Below are 27,634 nucleotides of genomic sequence, written 5' to 3'. Positions count from 1 at the left end.
GAAATAGGCAAACCCTACATAGTTCTTAGACAGAACATTTGAAGTTCAATGATACATTTAGCTATGGTCGCAAAAGGGTTGGCCTAAGCGTGTGGGCTCCTTTCCAGAAGAAGCAGCTCAGGTGAAACATTGAGGAATTCTGCCTGATGTCTCACTTTCTATCTCAAAAACGATTACTGAAGTAACAAAGAAATGTTACGTCCAGCTCCAACACCACGTAATGTGTTTGTTCTTTACACCTATGCACCAATCATTGTCGTTAAGGCGATTATTTCTTTGCATTTGGATTATTGTAATGCACTGTGCATAGGGCTTACAGAGCACGACATTTTGAAGTTTAAAAACGCCAGAATCTAGCTTCTCTATTGTTGTACAAAGTGGGCCAATATGAACACATAACGCCCATTCTCTCTCACCTTCACTGGTTGCCCATTAAAGGCAGAGTTACATTTAAGGGTCTTCGCCGCACCCATAAAGGCCTATACATGAGTGACGCTCACTGTGTAAAGCTTCACCCCAGAAGATGCACCTGTAGGTCGACGACTAATTGCTAACAATTCCACAGATATCTCGCTTCTGTATAGGGGGCAAAATATTCCCTTTCCTAAACAGTGGCCTGTGGAATTCTTCTAAGCTCGTGGAGGTCAGTGAAAACCTCTCCATTGACCTCATTATTAGCTGTCCCTGTGACTTTGGAATAGATTCTCTAAAGTGTTGTTTAACTGTCAAGATGCCGCAAGGTGCAAGTTTTCGTTCTAAAAATTGAGTATAAATAACTTAGTAAATGACACAAATACTGCAGATGCAGCACCTTTCCAAAAGCACAACTACTGAAATCCCTCCAAAAACTAGAATGAAAATTCAGAAGTGCTCTATTCCCAAAATGTCATGTACCCCTAACCTATTTGGCAAACTGATCCTCAATGCACCCTGGTCATTACGTTGGTGCCCATTATAAATTCCCAAATGAATTACATTTTTTGCAGCAGTACATCTCCCAACCTCCTACCCACCAGCACCCTGGCTATTTGGTACAGCCCTGAATGCTGCAATGTATGGTATGTTTATATTCTGAGAAATAGTTTATTTAATTGATTTTATTTTATATTTATAAATAGATCATGGTCTTTCTGGTACTTTGAAATATTATGCATTCTAGAATTCAATATAAACACCAGAGTCAGAGCAAAAACACAGAAGGGATAGTCCATCAAATTGATATATAATTAATATTTTGACACGTCATTTATTTTAATTACATTTAAATACATGCTTTATTAAAGGATCCGACATAGGGCGGTTGGGAACTGCAGCAACTATTCCTACACTTCTTTTCAATCTTCCAGACTTCTGAACCCGTTTTGCATCTCCTCATAGAGTTGGGCATAATCCGCCTTGATCTTGCGTTCACCATCTTTCACGGGGTCCTGTGGGAATAAAAGATACATTATAGGCATGTTAAAGAATATGTCTCCATAGCAGAATCCTCATCTATTTTATATATATAAATAGATACACAAGCACAATATAATTGTTGAAAAAAGAGTTGTTTTAATGCACAACCTAAACATCTGAAGATGACAAGTTATTATTAGCTTCAAAATCATATCTCGCTATTCGACCCCCCGCCATGCACGTATAATGCCAACGATAACTGTTAGATAGCCTCATCAATCATCAATGAAATCACAGATTACTTCATATATCATATTACCAATGTCATTACTGATAACATCGGATATGACATCACAAAAGATATGCTCAATTGCATCCTTTTTGGCATCAGTTATAGAACTACTGAGACAATGGGGTTGCGTTCTGAGAGTGACAGAGACATGAAACAATACAGAAGCCCTTATTCCAGAGTAGCCCCAGATTGCACTTTGGGCCTCATTACGACCCAGGCGGACTTCGCGGTGCTAAATGCACCGCGAAGCATGGCGGAAAGCCGCCGATAGCGCCATGGGGGTTGGCGGATTTACCGCCCCATTCCGACCTCGGCGGAGCGGTAAATCCCCAATCCCCATTCTGCCCTTCCCCATTCCCATTTTCGCCCCATAGGGTATAATGGGAGTGGGGAAGGAGTTAATTACGCCACCGTAAAATACGGTGGCGTAATTAACAACGAGGTCCCGTAGCGCCATGGTTTTCTCCGGCTGGTAAAACCAGGCGGAGAAAACCTCCATGGCGCTACGGGAACTCGTAGTATGGCGGAGAGGTACGCCATGCACTACGCTGGCGTAATACCCTCTCCGCCAGGGTCCTAATGAGGCCCTTTGTCTTTTTCTTTCCCCACAATTTCTGTAAACAGATATGCTCTATTCTTAATGTGCCTAATACATACATTTCCTTGTGTAGCAAAACGTTACATGAATTAGAATAAGAGATTGATTCTAGCCCTGACAGAGACTTTAGTTGTAAAACCAAATCCTTATTAAATATTAGTACCCGGTGAGAGTCAAGCAGAATGTAACACACATTCTGATTGGCTCTCGCCGGGTCATTACCCGGCCAAGACTCCCTCGATTCTCGGCCGGGATTCCAGCCGCTTTGTCCACAGTGGGGGACGTGGTAGCCCCTCAAATGAGGAGGCTCAAAGCGGGGCCACCCCCGCTGTGAGCCTCCACACGGCTGGAGGCTGCCATCGTCCACCACTGGGGATTTAGGTACGTTTTTTAAAAATGTCTTTTCCCTCTCTCCCTCCCTCCCTCCTCCCCCCCAACCCCACTTACCTTCTTTCCTGTTGTCTTTCGGGAGCGTCTTTCACTTTTCTGCCCAGCGCGTCCGCTCCCGATGGCCGACATGGAAAGGGAAAACGGACTCCGTTTTCCCTTCCCGGCGTGCATTTTCTGTGTCATTTTTTTTCTTCTTTTTTTTCTGTCCTGAAACGCTGCCCGTTTTGGGGCAGAAGAAAAGCTTTTAGTACCCCATTCTTGGACCAGGGTACTAATAGCCATATGCCCCTTGCGGCGGGGGCATTAACGAGTCCGGTAATGCCCCGAGGCCTTCGCTAGGGCCCTTGCTTCGCTCGGGCCTATAACTATGGGCCCCGGGCATTCCCAGACTCGGTAATGCCCCCGCCACCGGGGGCATATTGCTTAATTATAGGGCCTATTTACAAACTCGGTGGTGTGGAAAAAAAGTGTCAGTAATTCTGTTACTGCCACTTTTCCTGCATTGCCAAATTATACTTTTTGGTGGATTTACTGCTGATGGAATAACCATGCTGATTTCTGAAGGAAAAGTGGTGGATTCACCTCCAACTAGTTTCCCGATGTAAACCCTACACTTTACCTCCAGAAATTGGCTAATCTACCACAAGGTAACTCCACTGGCAGTCAACTGTCCAAAAATCCCCAGGGGGTCCTGTGGGCTCCAACAATGGGTAATTGCTACCACTTGTAATCCGGTGGTAATGCCATTGGACCAAGTGACGGTAACGGTAGTTGAGTTTGATGGTATGTTGGCAGATTTACCACCAGAATAGTGCCAAACTCCTAGAAACGTACACTACTTGACCATATTTTGGAGATGTTACATTCAAAAACATCCTGCACAACAACACATGTCTTTACTTTGGAAACTTTGCTCAATCTTCAAAAACCAAAAATGTCAGAACAGTCTTGTCCACCAGCTGAAATATTCTTTTTGGTAATTCGCAGGATTTTGGGGCATGTTTACATCCCTCACAGTCTCTTCAGTTCTCCTCCAAAAGTCCTGCAGCTGTTCTCCTCTTGAAGGGGAGATATGAGCACCTCAGATTCGTCCTGCATGTCCTGTAGATTGTTTTATTTTTAGTTTGTGCTATTAGGTGGCACTTGCGACACCCATAAAGCCCAAAATATTGTATTCAAATGCAGAATAGTGTATACCTAGGGGACAGAGTGCATAGTTTGGAAGATCAAAGAGAATACTGCACAGTAGTCTAGTTTAGAGAAGACAAGAGTGGTTAGTAGATGTTTGGACGTTTTGAAGGGGGAAAAGTGCCTGATTTTACTGAAATTCAGGAGGTTGTGTCGAGCCGCCATTGCAGTGTTAGAGAAGAAGGTAGAGAATGTGTGTGAATGGTTATAGATGACACCAAGGTTTCTAGATGAAGAGGCATAGTGAACAGTGTAAGGTGTGAACTGGAAAGGGAGGTGGAGAGAAGAGAGTGGATTTGGCAGGAAAGAAAATCACCTCTGTTTTGAAGGAGTTCAGCATGAGAGAGTTTTAGGACATCCAGGCCCTCATTCCGAGGTTGGTGCTAGTCATGGCGCTAATAATACCGGTGCTGCCACCGACTTGGTGGTATGGGGACTTACCAGTCTATTCCGACTATTGCGGGACCGGTAAGTCCCCATTTGAAAATCCCTTCCCATAGGGATCAATGGGAAGGGGGAAGGCGTCAATAACGGTACCGTAAATTGTGGTACCGTTATTGACCCCTGTTTTACAAGGCGTTATGGACAGGACCCGCAAAGGGACCTCAGAATAGGGCAGAAAGGGATTAGCAGCACCGGTGTCATTAACGGTGCCCGATATCCCTTTGCGCCCAGGTCGCAATGACCCCCCCCAGTGTGTAAAAGCAGAGAGACAGTCCAAGATTTTGTAGATATGTCAGTAGAGAATTCAAGAAAGGAGAAAATGTTTTGGGTATCATCTGTGAAGAGTTGGTACGAGAAACCAATGGCCCAATGGTGGTGATAAGTGCCCCAATAGCATAAGTGTACAGTGTCAACAGGGGACACAAGAAAAAGCCTTGTGGAACACCAACAGTAAGAGGAGTGATTTGAGAGGTGTTCTTCCAGGAAACAAAGAACTAAGGAGGTGCCAGGCAGGACTGAATCCAGGCAAGTGCTTGATCCTGAATCACAAGCAGAGAGAGAGGGTATTGTGGAGATCAGAGTAATTAGTTCTATCAAAGGCAGAATATACGTTGAGGAGGATTAGGATAAAGGATAGACTGGAATGTTTATCACAGGGAATACGTTTGGAAAGCATGAGAGCAGTTTCAGTTGAGTGGCACGAGGGGAAACCAGATTGTAGGCGGCCACAAAGGTTGTGCGAGACAAGAATGTTAGTAAGGCCATTGAATACTTTCCAACAACTTACAGTAGTGAGGAAGAAGTGACACAGGTCAAACGTTGGTCTGCAGGTTTGGATCAGCACCTTTTTTTTTTCAGGAGAGGGATGACCATGGCAGTTTTGAAAGTAGAGGGAAAGCAGACAGACTGAAAGGACAGGTTGAAGAAATTAGTGAGGGGAGAGGCCATTGGAGGGGCAATAGGTTTGACAAGCTGAGGTCCTAGTGTACCTGATGGGTTACAGAAGGTTATAGCCTTTCTATGCAGTGCAAAGACTTCCTCAGTGTTGCTATGACTGAAGTGTGAGATAGAGGCAGTGAAAGATGGTAGGTGGAGTGAAGAAAGTAGGAGGAGGGTGTAAGACGAGGGTGAGGAGAGATTCCCTGATTTTGGAGACTTTGGAAGCAAGTATTCAGTAAGTTCATTAGCTGAAAGAGTAGATTCAATAGTTATGGGTTTAGGAAGAATAACAAATATGTTTAGGGTACTTTGGAGTCAGTGAAAATGACTATGTGTGTCAATGAGGGAAAGGTAGAAATCCTTTTTAGTACTATCAAGAGAAGACTTGAGAGGATCAAGGGCAGAGAGGTGTGGTTACAGGTTCTCATGAGAGTTGTAGTGCCTCTATCTGTGCAGGAGTCATCACATATCAGTGCGGAGACCACATATGAATGGGGAGACCCAAGATTGAGGACGCTGGGATTTTGGAGTGAAAGTTAGCAGTGAGAAATTAAAAGAAAAGTAGTAATAAAGTAGGTCTGGAAGGTGGAAACAGCAGTGTCAGTGGAGAAAGGAACTGGAGAGAATTAGGAGGTGAGAGTTGAAGGTCAGAAAGGAAAGGTGGAAAAGCAGAGGGTTTACCTTTTATCTTGGAAATGGGTGTGGTGAGTGGGGAGGAAAGATAATGGTGGTGAATAAAATAGAGTGGTTTCAAAGAGATGGCATGACAGTAGTGTTAGTTGCTGAGAGAGAGTTGGATATGACCTTACCGCATTCCGTGTCCGGGCTTCCAAAATAGGGACTTACCGGGTTATCCAAACCTTGGAGGACCCGGTAAATCCCCATTTCGGGAACCATTCCCCACTCCCATTTGAGCCCCCATAGGGCTCAATGGGAACGGGGATGGAGCTAATAACGGTACTGTAATTTGCGGTACCGTTATTAGCTCTGAAGTCCATTAACGGGTCCCATCCATAACACCTGGTAAAACCAGGCGTTGAGGGAGGGACCCGCTAAGGGACCTCGGAATAGGGTGGTAAGGGATTACCGCCACCGGTGACCTTACCGGTGCCGGTAATCCCTTACCACCTACCGCGTAATGAGGCCCCATGGCTTTTAGAAACTAGCCACATTTTGGATTTTCTGGCTGTACTGGTTGGTGCATAAATGCAGATGTTCATGGGTTGTAGTACAGCTGTGTTTGTAATGGGGGCCATTTAAAGGTTTCCATGTTTGTTGCTCTGATCGTTTTTAAGGAAGTTGCTGCCTTCATCACTTTGATCTGGGTTGGGGAAGGGTGCACTACTTTGCAAGCAAACACAGGTCTCCTTGTCCGACCTTTAAAGGGCTACTAGCCATGCCCAATACAAATAGCTAAGTGAGGGTGACTGGTAGATCCTTCCCAGGCCGCCACTGGGCCACTATCTGCTAGCTTGGGGAGGTCCCTAGACCATTTGTTTACCCAAATAGAGGGTCACAGAATGAGGCTGTGTACTTCATCACATGTAGTATTTTCAAACATCTCCAAGGGCATTTAGAATCCAGCTCCTCTGGGGGTAAGTGGCAAATAATTCTCTATGTTGGTAATGCATTGATTCAATGGAGGAAAGAGCAGTAATCGATTAAGATATTACCCTCTCACCCTGTATCCTAAGGGCATCAAATTCCTTGTTTGCTAAAATTATCTTTTGTAATTCTATTTGTAAAATTATCCAGGAGTTTTTGGGTATGAAGTTCAAGCTGGGCTATAAAGTATGGCAATAGATTGCTAGATCGCATCAGGTTTACTGTTTATGTGAGATTTTGACCCTATATAATCAGTTTAAAGACACTTTTGAAGCCTATTACGTATTGCAATTAAGGGTCTTTGGGTGGCATCATGATTTGGATAGACATGCTGTTGGATTTAGTTGTCAATATGGGGATTTCTGGTAGTGAAAATATTTAGTAATCACAGCTTAATAGAGTTTGGGGATTCAACATGTTGAACTTTTATAATACAAAAAGTGATAAATTATGAGTTTTCTGTACTATGCTCATTTCCTTAGATTAACTTCTTCTGTCACACGCTGGTGAATAGGGAGGAGGAAAACAAACTACTTCGCTGGTAGGTGACATTAAATGTGCTCATCACTGGCCAGCGTCTAATGGATATTGAAAACTGAAAAATGCAACATTAACTTCATGGGATCGCTAGTATGGATTCCAGTAAGTGTGATTAACACTTCCGGAATTTGCTGATGTCTTATGATCTCAGAACTAGACGTCTGGTGCACAGTAGTAGACCATTAAATTATCTTTAGACAGAAAATTGATCACAATGTCATCCTGAAATGGTTTCAGGGTTCTGACCCCCATTAAAGCCATAGAGAAGCATTGGCCATTGATTGCAGATTGGACTCTGTTAAATTTTGCCTTTTTGTGGAGGCCAAGAAATCCGCCTTAACTACAACTTAATTCCAAAGTATTTTTTATAGTAATCACTACTCTTGGATGGATCACCAAGCAGTATAGAGAGACAATTGTTAAACTCCTTGGAATTCTGAAAAACAGTAATGGTGAGGAAGAGTCCCCCAAATTACAGATTAAAAAACCTTGCATGAAGTACAAATCCTGAAATAAAATAGGAACTTGTGAATAGGGTTTTGCAGGTAGTTGATGCAAGCTGTCTGTGGTTATGACCAGAGAAGGTTTATGAACCTATTGAACAGAAGTCTGAATCCCTCATTTCCCTCTTAGGATGTTCACCTTACAGTAGAGAAGTGGAGATCCCATTTCTGCGTTTTACATAGCTCAGCTGATTTGGAGGGCTTGAATGTGGGGTTGAATGCACAGTCAAATTCTAACATTTCCATTATGCAAGGTGAGAGATATCATTTTCTTTAAGGTTTTTTATGTGGGTGCATTTGAGTGATTGAACTTGATTGCAATCGTCTTAACTCTCTATTCTTAGAGGTTAAGAAAGGCCCCAGGTCCAGAAATTATCCTGGCCGATTGCTTCAGGCATGATGAGCTGGTATTAAGCCTTCTCTTGATGAACGTTTTAAACACAATGGTAGCTCACTTAATAAATTGCCCTTGTGGCATTCAGGTTTTATAGTCTTTTTCTTTTCATTTCATTTTTATATTTCTATCACGAACCAAACAGACTTAACTGCATCGATGCACACAATGTTATAGTAAGAAATGAAGACTAACAGTTATGACCCCTTATCAACCCATAAGAAATCCCAGAGCGATCTTATCGCATAGGCTAGGGATCGACTTAGTGGTTAGTAACAGGCTCCACTTAATTAAAAAGATGAGTTTTTAAAGCATTGTGAAAAATGGGGAGTCTGCTCAGGCTTTGTATAGATAAAGGTAGCAAGTTTCATAATCGGGGACTATATATATAGAAAAACATTGATCAACCCTAATGTCAGAATGAAGGGTTTGAAAACTACATTTCCCAGGAGGCATGGGAACAGGTTGTAGTTCAGCCTCCGTGCCACTAAGCAGCTGCAAGCAATCTGGGCACAGGCTTATAGCATCCAACCGCCAGCGCTCCGGTGCAGTTGATTGAGGTAATGGAGCATGGGCGGAGGCGGCGGAGACGGTGGAGGCGGCAGCACCAGCGGCGGTCTATGTAAAGTATACAGTGAGACTGGGGCATGAAGAAAGACGCTGTAGGAACCTCTCTTGGGTTTCACAGAGCGGATCGGGAGCAGTGCCTGAATTGCCTGGGCTGCGACGGTGACAGAAAGCGGCCAGGCGCCATCCCGCAGTATTTCTTCTGGCTCAGACTGCCTTCGGAGGCGTCCGAGCATTAAGATAAGTACAATCCCAGAATGTACTTCTAGCGTGTGTTTCTATGATTCCCACCTGGGCCGCAGCGGTGAACAGAGGCGGCAGGCATATTCAGTCTTGCTCTTCAGGCTCAGACGACCTCATGAGGTGTCGAAGCGTTCAGTTAAGTGGTGCTCTCCTAAACAGCGTTTGTACAACAAGCGCTCATGTTGGCCTTTAGTGAAATTCTAACTATGGCTGCAGAATATAGCATTTATTGATTCGAAATGTGGATGGGGTGATGTTTGTAAAGATTGTACATTCAAGTATTATGTTCACCAACCAGGAGACAGGATTGACTTACCATTAAGCGGTGCATGAAAACTTAGTGGACCGGTTATGGTCATTAACCCACGGGAGGTTTAGCTTGACTTCCTTATGTTTCTATGTAAATACTGTGCATGTGTTGTTGTGCTTTCGCTTGCCCATATGGGCCATGTGTCTATGTCTATCTCATAACAGGGAATTCTCTTGTGTGTGCCATTCTGCTAACGCCATGTGATTTTCTGTGTAGGTCAAGTGAGTTATTTGTGTTCATGGTATTAAGTCACATGTAGTGAGAACTTCCACAAGTTCTCTGTAGGATATGCACTATAGGACATGTAGTAATTATGAGTAGAATTCAAACGACTAGGAGGGTGTATCAAGGTGTTTAGGATAAAGAGTTACTCGGTTGCTATGTTATGAGTGTATGTTTCTTTCCCCTACCTTTCCTTTGTCAATCCATCCCCTTTCCCTAACTCCGTCTTCCCCCCATTGGCTGCCATGTGGTTTTCCTGTATGTATTAATATTCAGGTACCCGTGCCAACCACGGTGGGAGGGTTGATCTATTCGGCTTCTGTGGTTCTGGAGAGGGGATTGAAACCCTCGTCCCTTATGAGATATTGACAGAATTAACTGCCCCCAATTTTGGGTTTATTGAACCACCCAGGCCAAATGGAGAACCCTCCCTCATTAGCGGATGTGGTAAAAGCTTTACAAGACATTCAGGTGGAGTTAGTACAGGTTAGACAGGAATCGGTTACCCTGAAGACACAAGTGCTGGTGTTAGTAGCGCAGGGTCCCCCTTTGGAGGAAACAGGGTCCTCTTCAGGAAGGGTGGCGGTTAGATCTCTTACAGCGATTGTCCAGCCTCCGATTAGTGTGTCTCTGGCAGCACCAGAAAGATTTTCAGGGGACCCCAAGAAGTTTATGATGGTTCTGACACAGTGTAGATTGCATTTTCTGTGCAAACCCACTGTGTTTGAAACTATTCAGGCTAGGACCGCGTTTGTTTTATCATATTTAACAGGAGATGTTGCAGCCTGGGCTATGCCATTGGTGCAGAAAGATGACCCGTTATTATATAATTGGGACACCTTTTTGGCTGAGTTTGGTCATTTTTTTGACCGTCGGGAAGTTTCATTAGCCCAAGATAAAGAATTATTGGCATTAAAACAGGGGACTTGTGATTTGGTTGCGTATGTAACCCACTTCAATAGATTGTAAATTGAAACTGACTGGCCAGAAAATAAACAAACAGTGCTGTTTTATCAAGGATTAAGAGAAGAGTTAAAGGATGCCATGGCCCAGGTATAGCCACAACCTAGTACTTGTACTGCCATGATTGATCTGGCGTTAAGGTTGGACCATTGCATGAATGAGCGCAAGGGAGACAGAAAGAAATCTGAGGTGGTACCATTTGTAAGATTGGATAGGGGAAAGCTAAACAGAAATGCTGAAGGTGAACCCATGCAGATTGGAGGAATTAGAGGTCCCTTATCAGCAGCTGAGAAAGAGCAATGGAAGGCTAATAATTTGTGTCTGTACTGTGGGCAACCGGGACACTATATTCGGACTTGTCCAAACACTCCAAGAAAGGTTGCAGGTGGAGAGAGGAGTAAGGGAGAGTCGGGAAAAGGATTGGGTCAGCCTTAGGGGGAACTCAGGTGTCGTCCCAGTGGAAGGAAGGTTCCCCACTTAGGTAGCAAATACTACACGCAAGGGTAATGCACATTTGTACATTTTGGTGACCCTATACTTTACCTGTACGAAACAGATGGTGTCAGCTACGGTGGATTCAGGAGCAACAGGAAATGTTATTGATATTGATTTGGCCAAACGATTAGGGTTACCGTTCAGAGAGAAGAAATAGGTGGAAGGGGTACAGTCGGTAGATGGTTCACCCTTGATTTCAGGCCCCATTTGTCAGCAAACCCAGCCTATAAGAATGAAGTGCGGGCTAGGACATGCGGAAGAGATTGTACTAGATTTGATAGCAGCACCATAATTTGGGCTCATTTTAGGCATTCCTTGGTTAATGCAGCTTAATCTGCGAATTGACTGGGTTTCGAGAGAAATTTTCTTTGAAGGTCAAGAATGTGTGGGTCATATGGAAGAAGAGTCAGCCCTGCTTGTTTTTTGGCAGATCAGATAGCCACATCTCAAGTAGTGGGAGCGGTGGGATTACAAGTTCCTGACCAGTATCATGATTTTGTTAGTGTATTTGATAAAGGAGGAGCAGAAAGGTTACCGCCCCACAGACCATATGATTATGTAATTGAGTTGGAACTAGGGGCCAAATTGCCTTGTAGCAGGATATATGCATTGACAGAAACCGAAAATCAACATTTGCGAGAGTACTTGGATGACATGTTGAAAAAGGGTTTTATTAGACATTCCACGTCACCAGTTTCATCTCCTTTATTTTTTGTACCGAAGAAAGAAGGAACACTTAGAACATGTATTGAATACAGGGCCCTGAATAAGGTGAAACTAAAGAACAGATACCCATTGCCTTCAATTTCAGGACTATTAGATCAGGTAAAAACAGCAGTGGTATACACCAAACTTGATTTACGTGGAGCATATCATTTGTTTCGGGTAAAAGAAGGGGATGAGTGGAAGACTGCATTCTGGACTAAGTGTGGGCTGTTTGAGTATTTGGTTATGCCTTTTGATTTGTGTAATGCTCCTGCAGCATTTCAGTATTTTATGCAGGAAGTTTTGAGTGAATTTTTTGATATTTTTGTTATTGTATATATTGATGACATTTTGATTTATTCCAATTCAGTGGATCAACATGTAGGCCATGTGCGAGCTGTGCTGAACAAATTGCAACAGTATCAGTTATATGTGAAATTAGAAAAAATTGCCTTTCACGCAACTCAGGTAGAATTTATGGGGTTCATTCTGACTCCTGAAGGAATAATAATGGACAAGAGTAAAGTACAAGCAGTTCTTGATTGGCCCACATCCCAATGTGTTAAGGATATACCATCTTTTTCGGATTTTGCAAACTTTTATAAAAGGTTTATTTCCAATTTTTCACATACTGTTGCACCTATAACTAAACTATTGAGAAAAGCCACATGTTTCTGTTGGAATCCTGAAGCTGAAAAGGCATTCCAGGAGTTAAAGAAGGCTTTTACAAAAGCACCAGTCTTAAAACACCCAGATCCAGAAAAAATGTTTCAAATAGAAACTGATGCATCCAATGTGGCGGTGGGGGCGGTGTTGTCTCAGAAAGATCAAGATGAGGTTTGGCACCCTGTGGCTTACTATTCATAGAAACTCATTAACTGTGAACAAAATTATTCAATCACAGATAAAGAACTGTTAGCCATTTGGCTGCCTTTCTGGAGTGGAGGTACTATTTATTATTGGGAGCCAAACACCAAGTAATTGTAGTTACTGATCATACGAACTTACAGTACTTCAAAACAGCCCATACATTGAGCCCCAGGCAATTGCGTTGGTCACAGTACTTTAATGAACTTGACTTTTTGGTGACGTTCAGGCCGGGGAAAAGAAATGGGAAGGCAGATGCTTTATCCCATCAGCAAAATTTAGAAAATGTGATAACAGAAGTAAAGCCTATAATTCCAGCAGAAAAGATGGTGGGAGCTGTGGTGACCAAATTATTGGATCAAGTGAAACAAGAAATGAAAAAACACAGGAATCTGGATTGGGGAGTGAAAGACCCGTTAGAGACTTTCAGAGATAAACTTCCTTATTATGATGGACGATTATATTTGCACACATGTGAGTTACAAAGGAAAGCAATACATTGGTGTCATAACTCACCCTTGGCAGGTCATGCGGGCAGTAGAAAGACAGAGGAGATGCTAGAAAGGTATTTTTGGTGGCCGGCTCTGAGACAGGATGTCTCTCTGTATGGACAGAGATGTGAAACATGTGTAAGAAGTAAAACTGACCATACTAAGAAAGCAGGTTTGCTAACACCTTTGCCCACTCCTGAGAAGGTGAGGACGCATTTATCTATGGACTTTATTACAGATTTACCTCCGGATGATCAGTATGACACTATATGGGTGGTGGTAGACTACTTGTCCAAACAAGCTCATTTTGTGCCTTGTAGAGGCATTCCAGGAGCTGGGAAGTTGGCAGAATTATTCTTGCAACACGTGGTGAGGCTACACTGATTACCTCGCAGTATTGTCTCAGATAGAGGCCCTCAATTTACGTCCAAATTTTGGTGTGCCTTCTGTCAGATGTTAGGAATTAATTGTGCCTTGTACACAAGTTATCATCCACAGACAGATGGACAGACAGAAAGACTCAATCAAACGCTTGAACAATACTTGCACTGTTACTTACATGATGGTATGGAGTCTTGGGTACAGGCCATATGGTTAGCCGAGTTCACCTATAACAATACGGAGCATGCGTCTCTGGGTATGGCTCCAAATTAGTGTTTATATGGACAAGTGCAAGAAATGTTGCCTGAACAGTTACCCGAGGTGGCAAATCTTCCAGTGCTCCAGGAAAGAAAACAATTACTCCTAAACATCAGGCAGAAGGCTCGAGCTAATTTAGATCAGGCAAAAGCAAATTACAAGAGTTATGCAGATGAGAAAAATCAGGCAAGCTTCTCAATATAAGGTGGGGAATAAAGTTTGGCTGTCTACACAAAATTTGCCTTTAGTGGGGCCTCGCATATTTGCACCTAAATTCATTGGACCGTATGAAGTGGTGAAATGTGTATCAGAAGTAGCTGTAAAATTAACATTGCCTCAAACTTTACGGATATACCCAGCAGTGTTTCATGTGTGTTTGCTTAAACCCGCAGTGCCTGGAACACGTGTGCAGAGACCACCAGCTATTCACAAGGAAGGTCAGGTAGAATATGAGGAGAAGAGAATTTTGGACTCAAGGAGAAGACGGCAAGGTTTGTGGTATCTGATTCAATGGGCTGGGTATGGCCTTGAAGACTGCTCCTGGGAACCCGCCAGTTCAGTGAATGCTCCACGCCTGGTAAGACTGTTTCATTTATGCAATCCTGAAAAAGCAGGGCCTGAGAAGAGCCCTGGGAGAGGAGGTACTGTCAGAATGAAGGGTTTGGGCATACCAAGGTGTGGAACAGGCGGTCAGAGGCTGAAAACTACATTTCCCAGGAGGCATGGGAACAGGTTGTAGTTCAGCCTCCACGCCACTAAGCAGCTGCAAGCAATCTGGGCACAGGGTTATAGCTGCCAACCGCCAGCGCTCCAGTGCAGTTGACTGAGGTAATGGAGCACAGGCGGAGGCGGTGGCAGCAGCAGCGGCTGTCTATGTGAAGTATGTGGTGAGACTGGGGCACGAAGAAAGACGCTGTAAGAACCTCTCTTGGGTTCAACGGAGCGGGTCGGGGGCAGTGCCTGAATTGCCTGGGTCGCGCGGTGACAGAAAGCGGCCAGGTGCCATCCCGCAGTATTTCTTCTGGCTCGGACTGCCTTCAGAAGCGTCCGAGCATTAAGATAAGTACAATCCCAGAAAGTACTTCTAACATGTGTTTCTATGATTCCCACCTGGGCCACGGCAGTGAACAGAAGCGGCAGGCGTATTCAATCTTGCTCTTCAGGCTCAGACGACCGCATGAGGCGTCCGAGCGTTCAGTTAAGTGGTGCTTTCCCTTAAACAGCGTTTGTACAACAAACTCTCATGTTGGCTTTTAGTGAAATTCTAACTATGGCTGCAAAATATAGCATTTATTGATTCTAAATGTGGATGGGGTGATATTTGTAAAGACTGTACATTCAAGTATTATGCTCACCAACCAGGAGACAGGATTGACTTACCATTAAGTGGTGCATGAAAACTTAGAAGACCGGTTATGGTCGGTAACCAACGGGAGGTTTAGCTTGACTTCCTTATGTTTCTATTTACATACTGTGCATGAGATTCACGTGGAAATTGGGTGAAGGCACAATAGAACTAAAAAACAATCCATGTACCTAGTCATGCTGCTGAGTTCTAGCATCAATGCCGCCTCATGGGTGGAAAATGTCAAGGCCAAATGCAAACAACTGACAGCGCAAGCATGCCTCCTGAACACGAAATATGGAAAAACTCCTTAAAACCTGTCTTAACCTTCTACAAGATGAAAGTCATCCCGGCATTAATCCATGGAGCTGACTGTGCGCTTGGATGTCCTGCGGAAGTGTGGGCCTCCCTGGAACATTCCTTTTGGGCCAAAGTTTTGCGCTTACCTCCTGGTGTACCATCTGCCTGCATAAGTTCTGAGCTTAGTCTGCTATATATCAATGGAAGGATCACCTGGAGCACGTTAAATGAGTTTCGTAAAGCATCCACAGAAAAGCTGATCCCACAATATAACATCTTAAAAGACCTAACCAAAGAACATGGAGACAGTGTAGTCTCATTGTGGGTCCAGCGTTGCGAAAAAAACTCTCAGTGACAAAGGAGCAGACAAAAGTCTACTACTAGAAAACCCAAATAAGGTCAAATCATTGCTCTGGATCCAAGATTGGATCGACACTGAAGACACGTGCAGAAAACATAGAATAATGAAGTTGATGCCAAATGGAGAGAGAAAATTGAACGAGACTCAGCCTTATCTACTCAAATTCCCAGACAAAAACCGTAGAGCGATCTTTATGAAATATCATCTCAATCAATTTCCCACCCGAGAAAATTTGATCATACGGGATGCTGTTGGCCAAAGCTCCTTAACGTGTCGACTTTGTGGAGAAGACAATGAAACTTTAAAACATCTAACGTTATCTTACTCCGATTTGGCCCATGAACGTACAAAGCACTTCGGAAGGTTTATTTTAGCAAAACTGTCTCTGACAGTTGAAGATTGGTGGAGACAACTCTCTCAAGACTCGGATCGTAGTCTAACAATTGAACTAACCTTCTTCTTAGAACTAATGGTGGAAAAATTAATAAAGGCAGAAGCAAACTTAGAACCCAAACATCTAAAACTACTAAAGGTGGCTGGATAAAGTAACATTTGCAGAAACAATTTGCCACCTCTGCCGGTTGGGAAAAATCCATTATGCACCATTCCTGAAGTCCTTGGGGGAAGGCCTAGATGTTAGACATTTGTACGTTAAAAGATGCCTTAATGTTCGTTTCTGCCTTTTTGTCCTTCATCTCTCTGCTTAATTCTGTATCCTTTTTTTAAAAGTTTGTAACAAATCAATAACAAAAATATATATATACTGTGCATGTGTTGTGCTTTCGCTTGCCCATATGGCCATGTGTCTATGTCTATCTCATAAGAGAGAATTCCCTTGTGTGTGCCATTCTGCTAACGCCATATGATGTTCTGTGTAGGTCAAGTGAGTTATCTGTATTCAGGATATTAAGTCATATGTAGTGAGAACTTCCACGAGTTCTCTGTAAGATATGCACTGTAGGACATGTAGTAATTATGAGCAGAATTCATACGACTAGGAGGGTGTATCAGGGTGTTTAGGATAAAGTGTTACTCGGTTGCTATGTTATGAGTGTATGTTTCTTTCCCCTACCTTTCCTTTGTCAATCCATCCCCTTTCCCTAACTCTGTCCTCCTCCCATTGGCTGCCACATAGTTTTCCTGTGTGTATTAATAGTCAGATACCCGTGCCAACCACGGTGGTAGGGTCGATCTATTCGGCTTCTGGAGTTCGGGAGAGGGGATTGAAACCCTCGTCCCTTATGAGATATTGACACCTAAAGACAAACCAGGAAGGAGGAATCACCATTAGGTGCAGGTCCAGTGAGCAAAGGAAATTCTTCGGCTGATAACGTACAATCTTATCAGAAAAGTAAGCAGGGCGCAACCATTAATGCATTTAAACACCAGGCAGAGGGTTTTAAAGTCCACCATTTGTCTGACTGGTAACCAGTGGAGAGACATCTGTAGTGCCAACATGAGTGTTACCTTGGGTATCCTAAATATACATCTGACTGCTGCATTTTGCGCCCTCTGAAGGTGATGCATTCGACATAGTCCAATCTAGAATCCACCACAGAACCTACCAACGCAGCATGATTTGTAGGTGAGATAAATGGAAGAGCATGTTGGAATAGGCATACGGAATTAAAAAAACGGATTGTGCCTTAACTCCGACTTGTAGATCACATCTAAGGTTAGACTCCCAAAGTATGTATCTCATGATATTTCTCCCAATGACCTCTGATAGATTTCTGCCAACATTATAACGAGAATCCCTTGCACAGGCTTTTCACGAAACATAAATACAAATGTGAAGTCATCGGTGATGTCATCAATGACATTTGTGATGTCATGGGTGTTAGTCTTATGAGTGCATGGAGGTGGTGTGAGTTATGGTTACATAGCTTACCATAACTGGCGAATTTCTGGGAGTTTTCGGTTTTACTTGTAACCATAATATGGATAGGTTTTTATTACTGTAAAGTAACTATAACATCCCTGTAACAAAGTTTTTGCACTGAATTTGATAGGCTTTTATTAGGGCAACTGAACCATAATGTCCCTTTAACACATTTTTTTCACTGAATTTCATAGGTTTTTACCAGGATACCGTTAATTTGTATAGATGTACCATACAACATACTGAACCCCCTGACCCCATAGCGATAGCCTCAGGGTCCGCGGGCCATGCAACCATTCATGGACCTCAGGTAACATCCACACTGCCCAATAGCGCGGGGGTTGTTTCACATTATGGTAGTATACAGGAAAGAAACTGAACATCTTTGAAGACCAACACATAAGTGAATTGTAAGTAAAAATGCAATAGGTCTACACACTCTGTACAATTGCATAGCGTCTCAACATAATCGAATGGGCGAAGCAAGAAAATAACCTGTGCTTCCAACAGTATTACCTCAATGCTGCTGTACAAACAAATTGACAAACAAAACAACTGTCAGCGGGACCAGTGCAAAGTAGTGACAGCAGGACTATACTACAAAGTGGTAAGTACACTATGGGCCTCATTACGAGTATGGAGGTAGCCATGGTGCTATTAGCGCCATGGCTGCCTCCATATCGGGCTCCAATACCGGGTTCCTGCAATGAGGACTTACCGGGTCATTCGACATAGGAGGACCCGGTAATTTTTGCAGGAACCCATTCCCATTTGAGCCCCCATAGTGCTCAATGGGAATGGGGAGGGAGGTAATAACGGGCACATTACAACTGGCCCGTTATTACCTCCCTCTTCCCCTCGCGGGACCCGGAAAGGACACCTGGTTTTACCAGGCGTCCTTACAGGGTCCCGCAAAGGGAACCTCGTAATCGGCGCTCCCGTAATGAAGGGTGCCGGTCCCGTACCGGCACCCTTCATTACGGGAGCGCCACCCTTGTAATGAGGCCCAATATGTTTTCCTATAACTGTGCAGTTTATTCTGTGTACAATACTAGTAAACATTATTTCTCTTTTTTTACACAGAAATGGCAAGCACCCTAGAGTGGCTTGAAGAGAATTTCCCTTGTGATGAAATGAGTGAAGACAGTGGGCCTCATTACACGGTAGGCGGTAAGGGTTTACCAGTGCCCGGTAAGGGCACCGGTACCGGTAAACACTTACCGCCTTACTACGAGTTCCCTTTGCGGGACCCGACCTTAACGGCTGGTTTTACCAGCCGTTAAAGTAGGGTGCCGCAAAGGGACCTTGGTGCTAATTACGGTACCGCATTTTGCGGTACCGTAATTACCTCCTTCCCCATTCCCATTGAGCCCTATGGGGGCAAAAATGGGAATGGGGAAGTGCCTTGGTGAATGGGGAATTACCGCCCCCGCTCACCTTGGAGTAGGGCGGTAATTCCGGCGTCCACCAAGGTAAAATACCGGCGGCAACCATGGCGCTAATAGCGCCATAGTTACCGCCTACCGTGTAATGAGGCCCAGTAACTCCAATGGTACACAGTGCACTTTGAAAGTAGTAGAATTAATACACATTGTTTCACATGTACCTGAAACATGTTTTTTTCTTTAACAGTACATACGGGAAACAAAGGGAGTCGGCCACAAGCAGCAGCTCCTTCACAAGTGCATGGGCACATAGAAAACCAAACTAACAGTGTACATAATAAGCTAGTGAGCCTGGAGGCAAAAATGAACCAATTGATGTATAGTTGTGGCGAATTAAAAGAATTTGTACAGAGACATATAACGGAATAGATTAAATACCACTGCCACACCTGCACCTGTACCCCTTCCCCCTGTCCCAGCCAACCATCCGCTCAAATTCCCTGTTCACAAAGATGTTATGATGAGACTTCAATCCCTTCCTCCACTGATAACCAACCACTGATAACCAACCTGTGGAAAACCCCAATTCCCCTGTATAGGCTTCCATTTCTGCTACCCCTTCCCTTTGCTTATTGTGTGTATTTATGTGTGTAAATAAAGTTCTATGTGTATACTGTTGCTCTGTGTGTGTGTGTGTGTGTGTGTGTGTGTGTTTTCTTTTTTAAAAGCCCCGATAGGAGTCTGTGGAGCATGGTACTGTCCGGGATGGCCGCAATTAATCGAAATGGGGCTGTCCTATGGACACCGCACCTGTCCAGGTAGTCTGCATTCAAAATGGAGGTGCCCATAGGACTCCCTGTCTATCCGCATGTCCGGAAAGCCATGACGTACCTTTCATTAGTTCAGGGACCCTACCCCTCTCCTGGGGACCAGTGGGCGCATGCGCATCACAATCCCTGTGTCCTACATACAACGCACCTGCCTGGCATGTCTGCAAAGGTGTGGTGTACTTTTAATTAGTTCAGGGACCCCTGCCCTGTTCGGCAGACACTTGTGGGCATGCACATCACTTCCCCCGGGTCCTACGAACAACGGACATGTCCGCAAAGCAGTGATGTACTTTAATTAATTCGAGCACCCCACCCGTATTCAGTGGACACCTGGGTGCATGCGCATCTCATCTCCTGAGATCTACGAACACTGTGCATGTTCGGAACTGTCTGCCACATGTGTGTCGCACTTTTAATTAGTTTGGGGAGCCCAACCCTGACCGTAGGACATCTATGCATGCACACAAAGAATCCTGCGCAACAGGTGTCCTACGGACAGCCATCCCATTCGCAAACTTTCGTGATGTCACCATGTGACCACACCCACGCTGAGCATAGGCCCTTACTTGCGCACAGGGTCCGGGCTCCCGAACAACAACAAAAGTGCTGTTTGGGCCAATTGAAGGTGTTTAACTGTGAAACTTCACCCTTGCAGAGGTCCCACACCATGCCTCTGGCGATTTGGACACTTTTTGGAACTTTCTGAGCACAGCTTGGGATTCGAAGTGTCCGTGGAGCATGCGACTGTCTGCCGAAGCGCTCCCCAGGACCCCTATAAAAGGATACACCCCAGTGCTTCTCCTCATTCTCTTTTTCAATTTCCATGACAGAGCGCTTGGTGTCATTGGCATTGCTACTGCTGGATTGCTGCTGCATTGCCACTATTGGATTGCTGCTCAGAGCACTTGCCTGTAATTAGCATTCCTGTTGCTAAATTTCCAGGACTACTGCTGCAGGTTGCTGTTTAGCATATTGCTGTGTTGCTGCTGTTTTGCAGATTGTTCTGTTCCTGGTTCCAGGCTACTTTTACTTGGATAATGGCTTCCATTTCTACTTCTGCTGCTGCTTCTGCCTCAGCACCAACCCCACCAACACCACCGCCACCTCCCCAAGAGCCTGCAGAGAAGAACAGGCGTGACGATGCAAAGGAGGAAGAAGACAAAGAGAATGAGGTAGTGGAAGTCAGCACTACCAGCTGCCGAAGTGAGTCTTGGGTGTGGAGGCTCTTTACCACCCTTTCAATAAGCCAAAAGCTATTGCGGCCAATGTTCGCTGCAAAGAGTGCCAAATGATACTCAGTCGTGGCAAACCTGGACGGTACAGTTATGGGACTACCTCCATGCGGCAACACGTGAGATCTAACCACAATCAGCAGTTCGGAGGGTCATCACCTTTGAACAGGGTAGTAGGTGGAGTTCCACTGCAGCATCCTCAACACCTGCTCCTGTCACCACAAGGGACACTCTTGTGGGGCAGCAGGTCCCTCCAACAGCCTCGCAGTCCATATGCAATGCAGTAGATCCTTACCTTTCAAAGGTCACTGTTTTGTGTGTGTACTGTGACACAGTACTCTGCAGGGGTGAGAAGTTCCGGAGTGGTTTCGAGGCTGCGGTCCGGGACCACGAAGGAAAGTGCCTACCTCCATGAGGCGCACCCAACATCTTCCTCTCTCTATCTGGCCTTTCTTATCCCTGTGGTTCCCTACCCTCCCTATCCTTCCCTCCCTTTTGTCTCATGTTTAGAAAATTCACAAAACACAAAAAACAAAACAAAAATTGGTTTCATGGTTTAAAAATAGAAGTGCCAATGAAATGGTGCAGGCCCTTGCGCAGTCCAAGAAGTCCGCGGACAGTGTAGTAGTCTGTGGACTTCTAATAATGTAGGGGGAGGCTCCATCAAAAACACTGCCCTCTTTTCCAGGAGAAAGTGGTGGCTCTGAAAAGAGCCTTTTGTAGTGTTTGTTTGTTTTTGGAAGGTTTGAAGTGGGCAACACCTACAGGAGAAATGTTTGCTATACTGGCAAAAAGGGCTGCAATGCATTTTGGATATTTCGCAGAAAAAGTTGATTGCCAGCATCAGTAAGATGGACTCCATCTCTGCGAAAAATGTTGGTGCTACGAAATGTAACATTTTCATTATGAAAGGAGGACAAGCCAACATATCGCAAAAACGCACAAACGGCCTTGTTGACATTGCCCCTCGCATTCTCCATTTGCAGACCAAATAAAGAAGAGCGCAGCCATATCTGTCTCTGTGCAATGCGACAAATTACTCGGGTGTTTGGAAACATGTCCATGACTTTCCCAAGTGCCTCCTTCATCGCAAACTGCAGTGAGATTCCAGTAACATGTCATAAACTGTTCCCTCCACAATTTATAATAATAATGTATGGATGATGGTGCGTCACCAATGTGGCACAATGAGGAACAAAATCCAGCCACCTCATTCCAAGCACTCCATACCAGTGCACATTCACATGATGGAATCCAAAATGTGCAGCCACTCCACAGTGTTCTGCATACACCTGCAACCAATGTTTCCAAGAGTCCCCCATAATCCAGACACTCTGCCTCCAGAAGGACAGAGCCATAGCCATAGCTATCTACACTCCTCTCAGCAAACAGACCTTCTGCCACAGTCTCTCCTTGCACACCACACCGAGGAAACCTTATTGACCAATCCCCTGGCCTTCTCAGTCCCATTTCCATGCCTGCCATCCTCAAAAGCACCGGATTTGCATGTACGTTCCACAGACTACCGTTATGTCTGCAGACATATCGTCCAATTCACGGGGGTGGGGAATGAAATGTAAAGCTGGGTAGGAGATGTCCTCTTTAGTGGTGACTCTGAAAAGAGCCTTTTTTATTTTTTATTTTAAAGGTGCTTGTAAACAAACACCTTTTTGTATTTTTGGGGGGTTTTCTCTTCTTTTCCTCCTTACAATCTTACATGAACCTCTTCAAAGCATCCCTTAGATTGTAGAACAAAATGGCATTTCCAATGATGGACAAAGAAATGTCATCTGCAGTGAAAGGTTCAAATTAAGAGAATTAATGTTCTCATTGTCACAGGAGAACATCCCAGCACTGCACAAAAATGCAGACATTCCTCTGTTTACAAGAACACCTTGCGGCATCTTGATGGGGACAGACTACATTTGGGTTGTTCCATACTGCTCTAGGTGGTATGTATGTGAAAACCACCTTTGCACAGGGAAAAAGCAGCATCAGTGCCTTCACCAACTCCTTAAGTGCACTCAGCAAACTGGGAGCACTGAAGTATCCCAAATGCAGTGCATCGCAATGCAGCACTACCATATCAGGTGTGTTGAAAGTGGCCATATCTTTACAAACTGTAAGCACTGCTTGCAAATTGCAACCAAGCAAACTGCACCAGAACACCTCCACTCCTTCAAAACCAAAATTGGCAGCAATACCTTTTGACTTGGCGACCTCTCCAAAACATTTACAAATAAATCACCAACCACCAACACCCTAACTCTCTGCACCTCTGCCATCTTCACTGCACACAGCAATGAAAAACGTATTACACTCTCTCCCTATGAATCACAACATCAACACCTGATTGGCTAATCCCCACAGTCCCATTTCCATGCCAGGCATGCTTAAGAAGCCCCTTATGTGGCATGCCTTGTCCACAGAATACCATGGTGTCCGTGGACCCCATAAAATGGGGTCCGCCCTTCTTCCTTTCCACTTCACTCTTGAAGTCACACAACCATCCACCAATCACATTCAATAACTCTACATCTAACTCTGTGATCACAGTTCAGCACTTTAGATCTACTGTTCAACACTCTGAGTACAAGTCTCCTGTGATTGCAAACCACTGCCACCAAAAGGTACTGTAAAACTCTCCAAGAATTCTGCTTCCAGATTCATCCACATCTGCATCCATCAACACAAACTACAGGTATGGATATATTTTGTAGAGTACATTTGCAACTCTTTTATTAATGCATACAAACAGTGTGCCTGCCACTTACCTTGCATAACCTACTAAATAATCATACTGTCATTGGTCCCATCTCCTATCATCAAGTGGCACATACTTACAATACTGTGTGCTTACAAACTTGTCTTGTAATACCCACTTGCATAACTGTTTCAAACTTCATATTTCCATTTTATCACCACTCTCTCTGATGTATTTGTAAATGAAAAAAAGAAAACCACATTGGAAACATTTCAAAGTAAATTACAGTGGTAGGTCCTATGTGAAAGGGAAACTACATGTATGTTGGCATACCACAGCAAGTAGATACTTTGCACAATTGACAAAATGCACCATTGCTTAAAAAGCAAAGAAATGCATGTATACATTGGGAACAGTGCCATTTGTAAATTTCAACAAATAAATCAAACAACAGAAAGGATTTATACACTCATGTAATCATGTTGCAATCATCTATGTGCGGGAAAGTTAATGGATTTCCACACATGGAAACATTCTTCTTTCCAATCTTTCTGAGCCTTTTTCTCACCCTACTACGACTTGCACTAATCTGTTTCCAAACCTAGTGCAGCAGCAACTCACACACTTGCAAAAGTGCACCTCATAGGGCACACTTATAACTACACCACTTGCCGCAATAGCAACGATCCCAAGTGCCCATTCCTTTACAGTGCTGTGCAATTTCACACACACACACTAACTCTTCCTGCCAACAAATCCTCCTACAATTTTAAATAATGTGTTCTCCAAGCGCAATTACTGTGCCATTAACACACATCTTTACTAACTTCCTCCTTTCGCAATTGCAGTAAAGAACAGTCTCCTGAAAGCCAGTGGCGTCTCAAGTGTAAGATAGAAACCCGAAGAAACCTACTCTTTGCATCGAAATAAAGTAAGTGCAATACTGTCGTAGTGTTGTGCCTGTTACTCAGATAATGCAGTGTTGTTGTATTGTAGGCTACAAAATTATATACAACTCAACAGCATTTGCTTCACGCTTACTCATTGCACCTCAGCAGGTACACACTTTGCATTGTCATCTGAATGCCAGTATAGTAACACACAGATGTCAGTACAGCCTTCCCAACCTGAAGTAACAGCCCATTCCACAATCACAGACCTCCTTATGTATGTCTACCATCATAGTTAGCCACTCATGCACAGTGCACACAAATACATTGCACAGCCTCCAAACCCACACTTTCCTTTTTTCTCCAACAGACACTAAAGAATGCCTACCAAAAAGCAACTCTGTAGAAAACAACGCAGAAATAGAGCAGATCAAACTAAAAGCATACACAATAGCCGTAAAACTCTAGCAGAATGTATTTCAAAAAGTTCAAACAAAACAGCTAACAGTCACTGAGCAAAACTGAAGCAGCTAGCAGGAAAGAAAGTGTGACTCCTCTTTCAAAATGTAAAACTAAAACGAAATGATTAAGAATATTACAGCTACTACTAGTGCTAACACTGCATCTACAATGGTAATATATAGCCACAGCTAAGCATTCAAAAACATTTATTTTACAAAGAATGTTTCAACACAGTCCTTCAGAACCTTATTAAAACAGGGGAGAAATCATGCTCAACCCTTAAAACCTACCGCAGAAAACTGATCCTGGAAGCTTGCGTAGACAGTGCAATGCTCCTCAAAAGGAAAGTGCTTATATTAATTTTAAACAGAATGAAACCACTTACAAAATTAATTAGTAAACTACAAAAACTACTTTGCAACATATGCAATATCAACATAGATACATTTGCCAACATCTGTGCAGGTGAGTGGATTCACACAATATGCACAGAGCCATATGTCAATGAAGAGGCATACAAACAAAAGCAAACAAACCCAATTGCAATACATACCAGTGGCCAAGGGTATGAACAGATAGACAGTACCATTATGGCAGAAGAAATGCTGATTGCAAGAATATCCCCAACAAACTTACAATTAAATCTCCATTCAACTGAACCAATCCGTCCCGTCTACAAATGGCCGTGCACCTCAATGTGTAACATACGAAAACAATACTTCAAATCTTTGCGGCAGTTCCTCAATCAGTATGTGAAAGCCAAAGGAAAATGAAACATTTGAATATTATAAACCATGGACTCCTGTCCAGTGTGCAAGTACACAGGACTAGAGGGACATTCATTAGCCTGCATTTCCGGGCCTGCTTGCAAAAGCACCTGCCACCACATGAAAATGTTAGCAACACACCATTCTACTGTACAAAATCTCGTTCAGAGACTGTACTATACAAAAAGTCCTGCTTTAGCACTGGAGCCTTTAAATCACATTCTCCTGCATGGTACAGCCAAAGAACTTCTGGAAGAAATAGACCACATTCAAAGCAAATATTTTGGAAGTGAAGAACACTTAGAAAATCCAATAACTTTAGAAGAGAGAAGCGACAACCTTACAGATGCCAACCTTCTATTACACACATACAAAAAAGAAATAGCAAAGTTTAAAAGCACAACTGCTGAAGTACCAAACCAAGTATGTGTGTGTTGATGCAGAACTTTTTATGCAAAGAGCACCAAAACTGTAGATATAACGTACAAAATAGAAGACAAGAGGAATCCCAATGGTTCCAATTAGCTCCTATCTTATAGCAGAAAACAAATAGAAAATTACTAACTCCTCAATACTTGGCACATACTGCAATGGAAAACTTGACAATAACCAAATGCCTTCACGGGCTATCACTAATAACTTTGTTAAATTTGTATGAGAACATTGTAATCCAACCAGTGTACCGATTTCAAGCGAAAATACGCCTTCAGCTGAAAACAGCCAAGTTGCCTCCTTCTGAATTACTGAAAGCCATTTGTGGCAAAGTAGTTTATTTGCCATTAGATCTTAAAGAAAATGTAGACACTCTGGCAGTGCAATGGCCAATAGATCAATCTTTGATTATCCTAATGAATGGTGTACCTACAAAAGACAAAAGAAATTGGCAGCAACTAGTAGACTTAAACAAAGTTAGTGAAGCCCTGCAATATCTTAAAGTGCACAATGAACACTAAAAAGAAATAAACATTGAAGAAAACCTAAGAGAAACCACCAAAATAATTTAGGATTCCTCATCAACTGGTAATTTGAACTTGTAGATCCTACTACAGCCTCCAATATTTTAGGCCACTATACAATTCACCCACTGCACTCCAAAGACACCATAGATGATGCACTGGAAACAAATCAAATGTGGCAAGCCAAAGGATCTCCAATCAGCATATGGGAAACAAGTGTAGAAGCACAAGCCTTTCCTCTACTCTTTCCCACTGGGAAAGGTGGAAGGTATGAGGAAAGATGCACACAAATAACAGCATCAGAATACCACTCTTCTTTACAACTGTATTCTGAAGACCCAAGATTCAGACAAAGCGTTGAATAGATATACCACCTCCTCTTTGAAAGTGAACTAGCAACTCTATTTTATAGAGTTGCACACACATTGAAATCAGGTTCCAATTTTTTTTAACATGTCTGCTACACAGCTACTTCAAAAGGTGCAAGAGAAAGATGAAGTTTTACAGTCAAGCATTACAAATCTCTTGGCAAACATGCGTGGTACGAAAGAATACTGTTACAACATCACGCAGATGTACAGTGTATTCTACGCAACCTTGGTCCACCCACATGGTTTGTCACTCTAAGTTGTGCCGAGTATGCATGGGAAGAATTGCAGGATTTCCTATGCATAGCAAATGAAAACAAAGCAGGGATAGACATGAAAACACCAGGAGAACTCTGCTTTCT

General features: G+C 43.5%; 1 protein-coding gene across 2 annotated transcripts in view; it reads right to left on the bottom strand.

Annotated features, from left to right (window-relative positions):
• Positions 1 to 1,221: 1,221 nt before the first annotated feature.
• LOC138456646 (V-type proton ATPase catalytic subunit A-like) overlaps positions 1,222 to 27,634 on the bottom strand; it is a 373,621-nt gene continuing 347,208 nt past the window's right edge. For both annotated transcript variants that reach the window (XM_069607191.1, XM_069607192.1), the window contains exon 15: positions 1,222 to 1,427. In XM_069607191.1, the coding sequence (XP_069463292.1) occupies positions 1,335 to 1,427 (93 nt within the window). In that variant the 3' untranslated portion in view covers positions 1,222 to 1,334. The remainder of the gene's footprint in view (positions 1,428 to 27,634) is intronic.

Source organism: Ambystoma mexicanum, chromosome 1p (assembly GCF_040938575.1).
Source record: "Ambystoma mexicanum isolate Mex_15411 chromosome 1p, UKY_AmexF1_1, whole genome shotgun sequence".
Classification (NCBI taxonomy): Eukaryota; Metazoa; Chordata; class Amphibia; order Caudata; family Ambystomatidae; genus Ambystoma; species Ambystoma mexicanum.
This window is presented reverse-complemented; position numbering and strand designations above follow the sequence as displayed.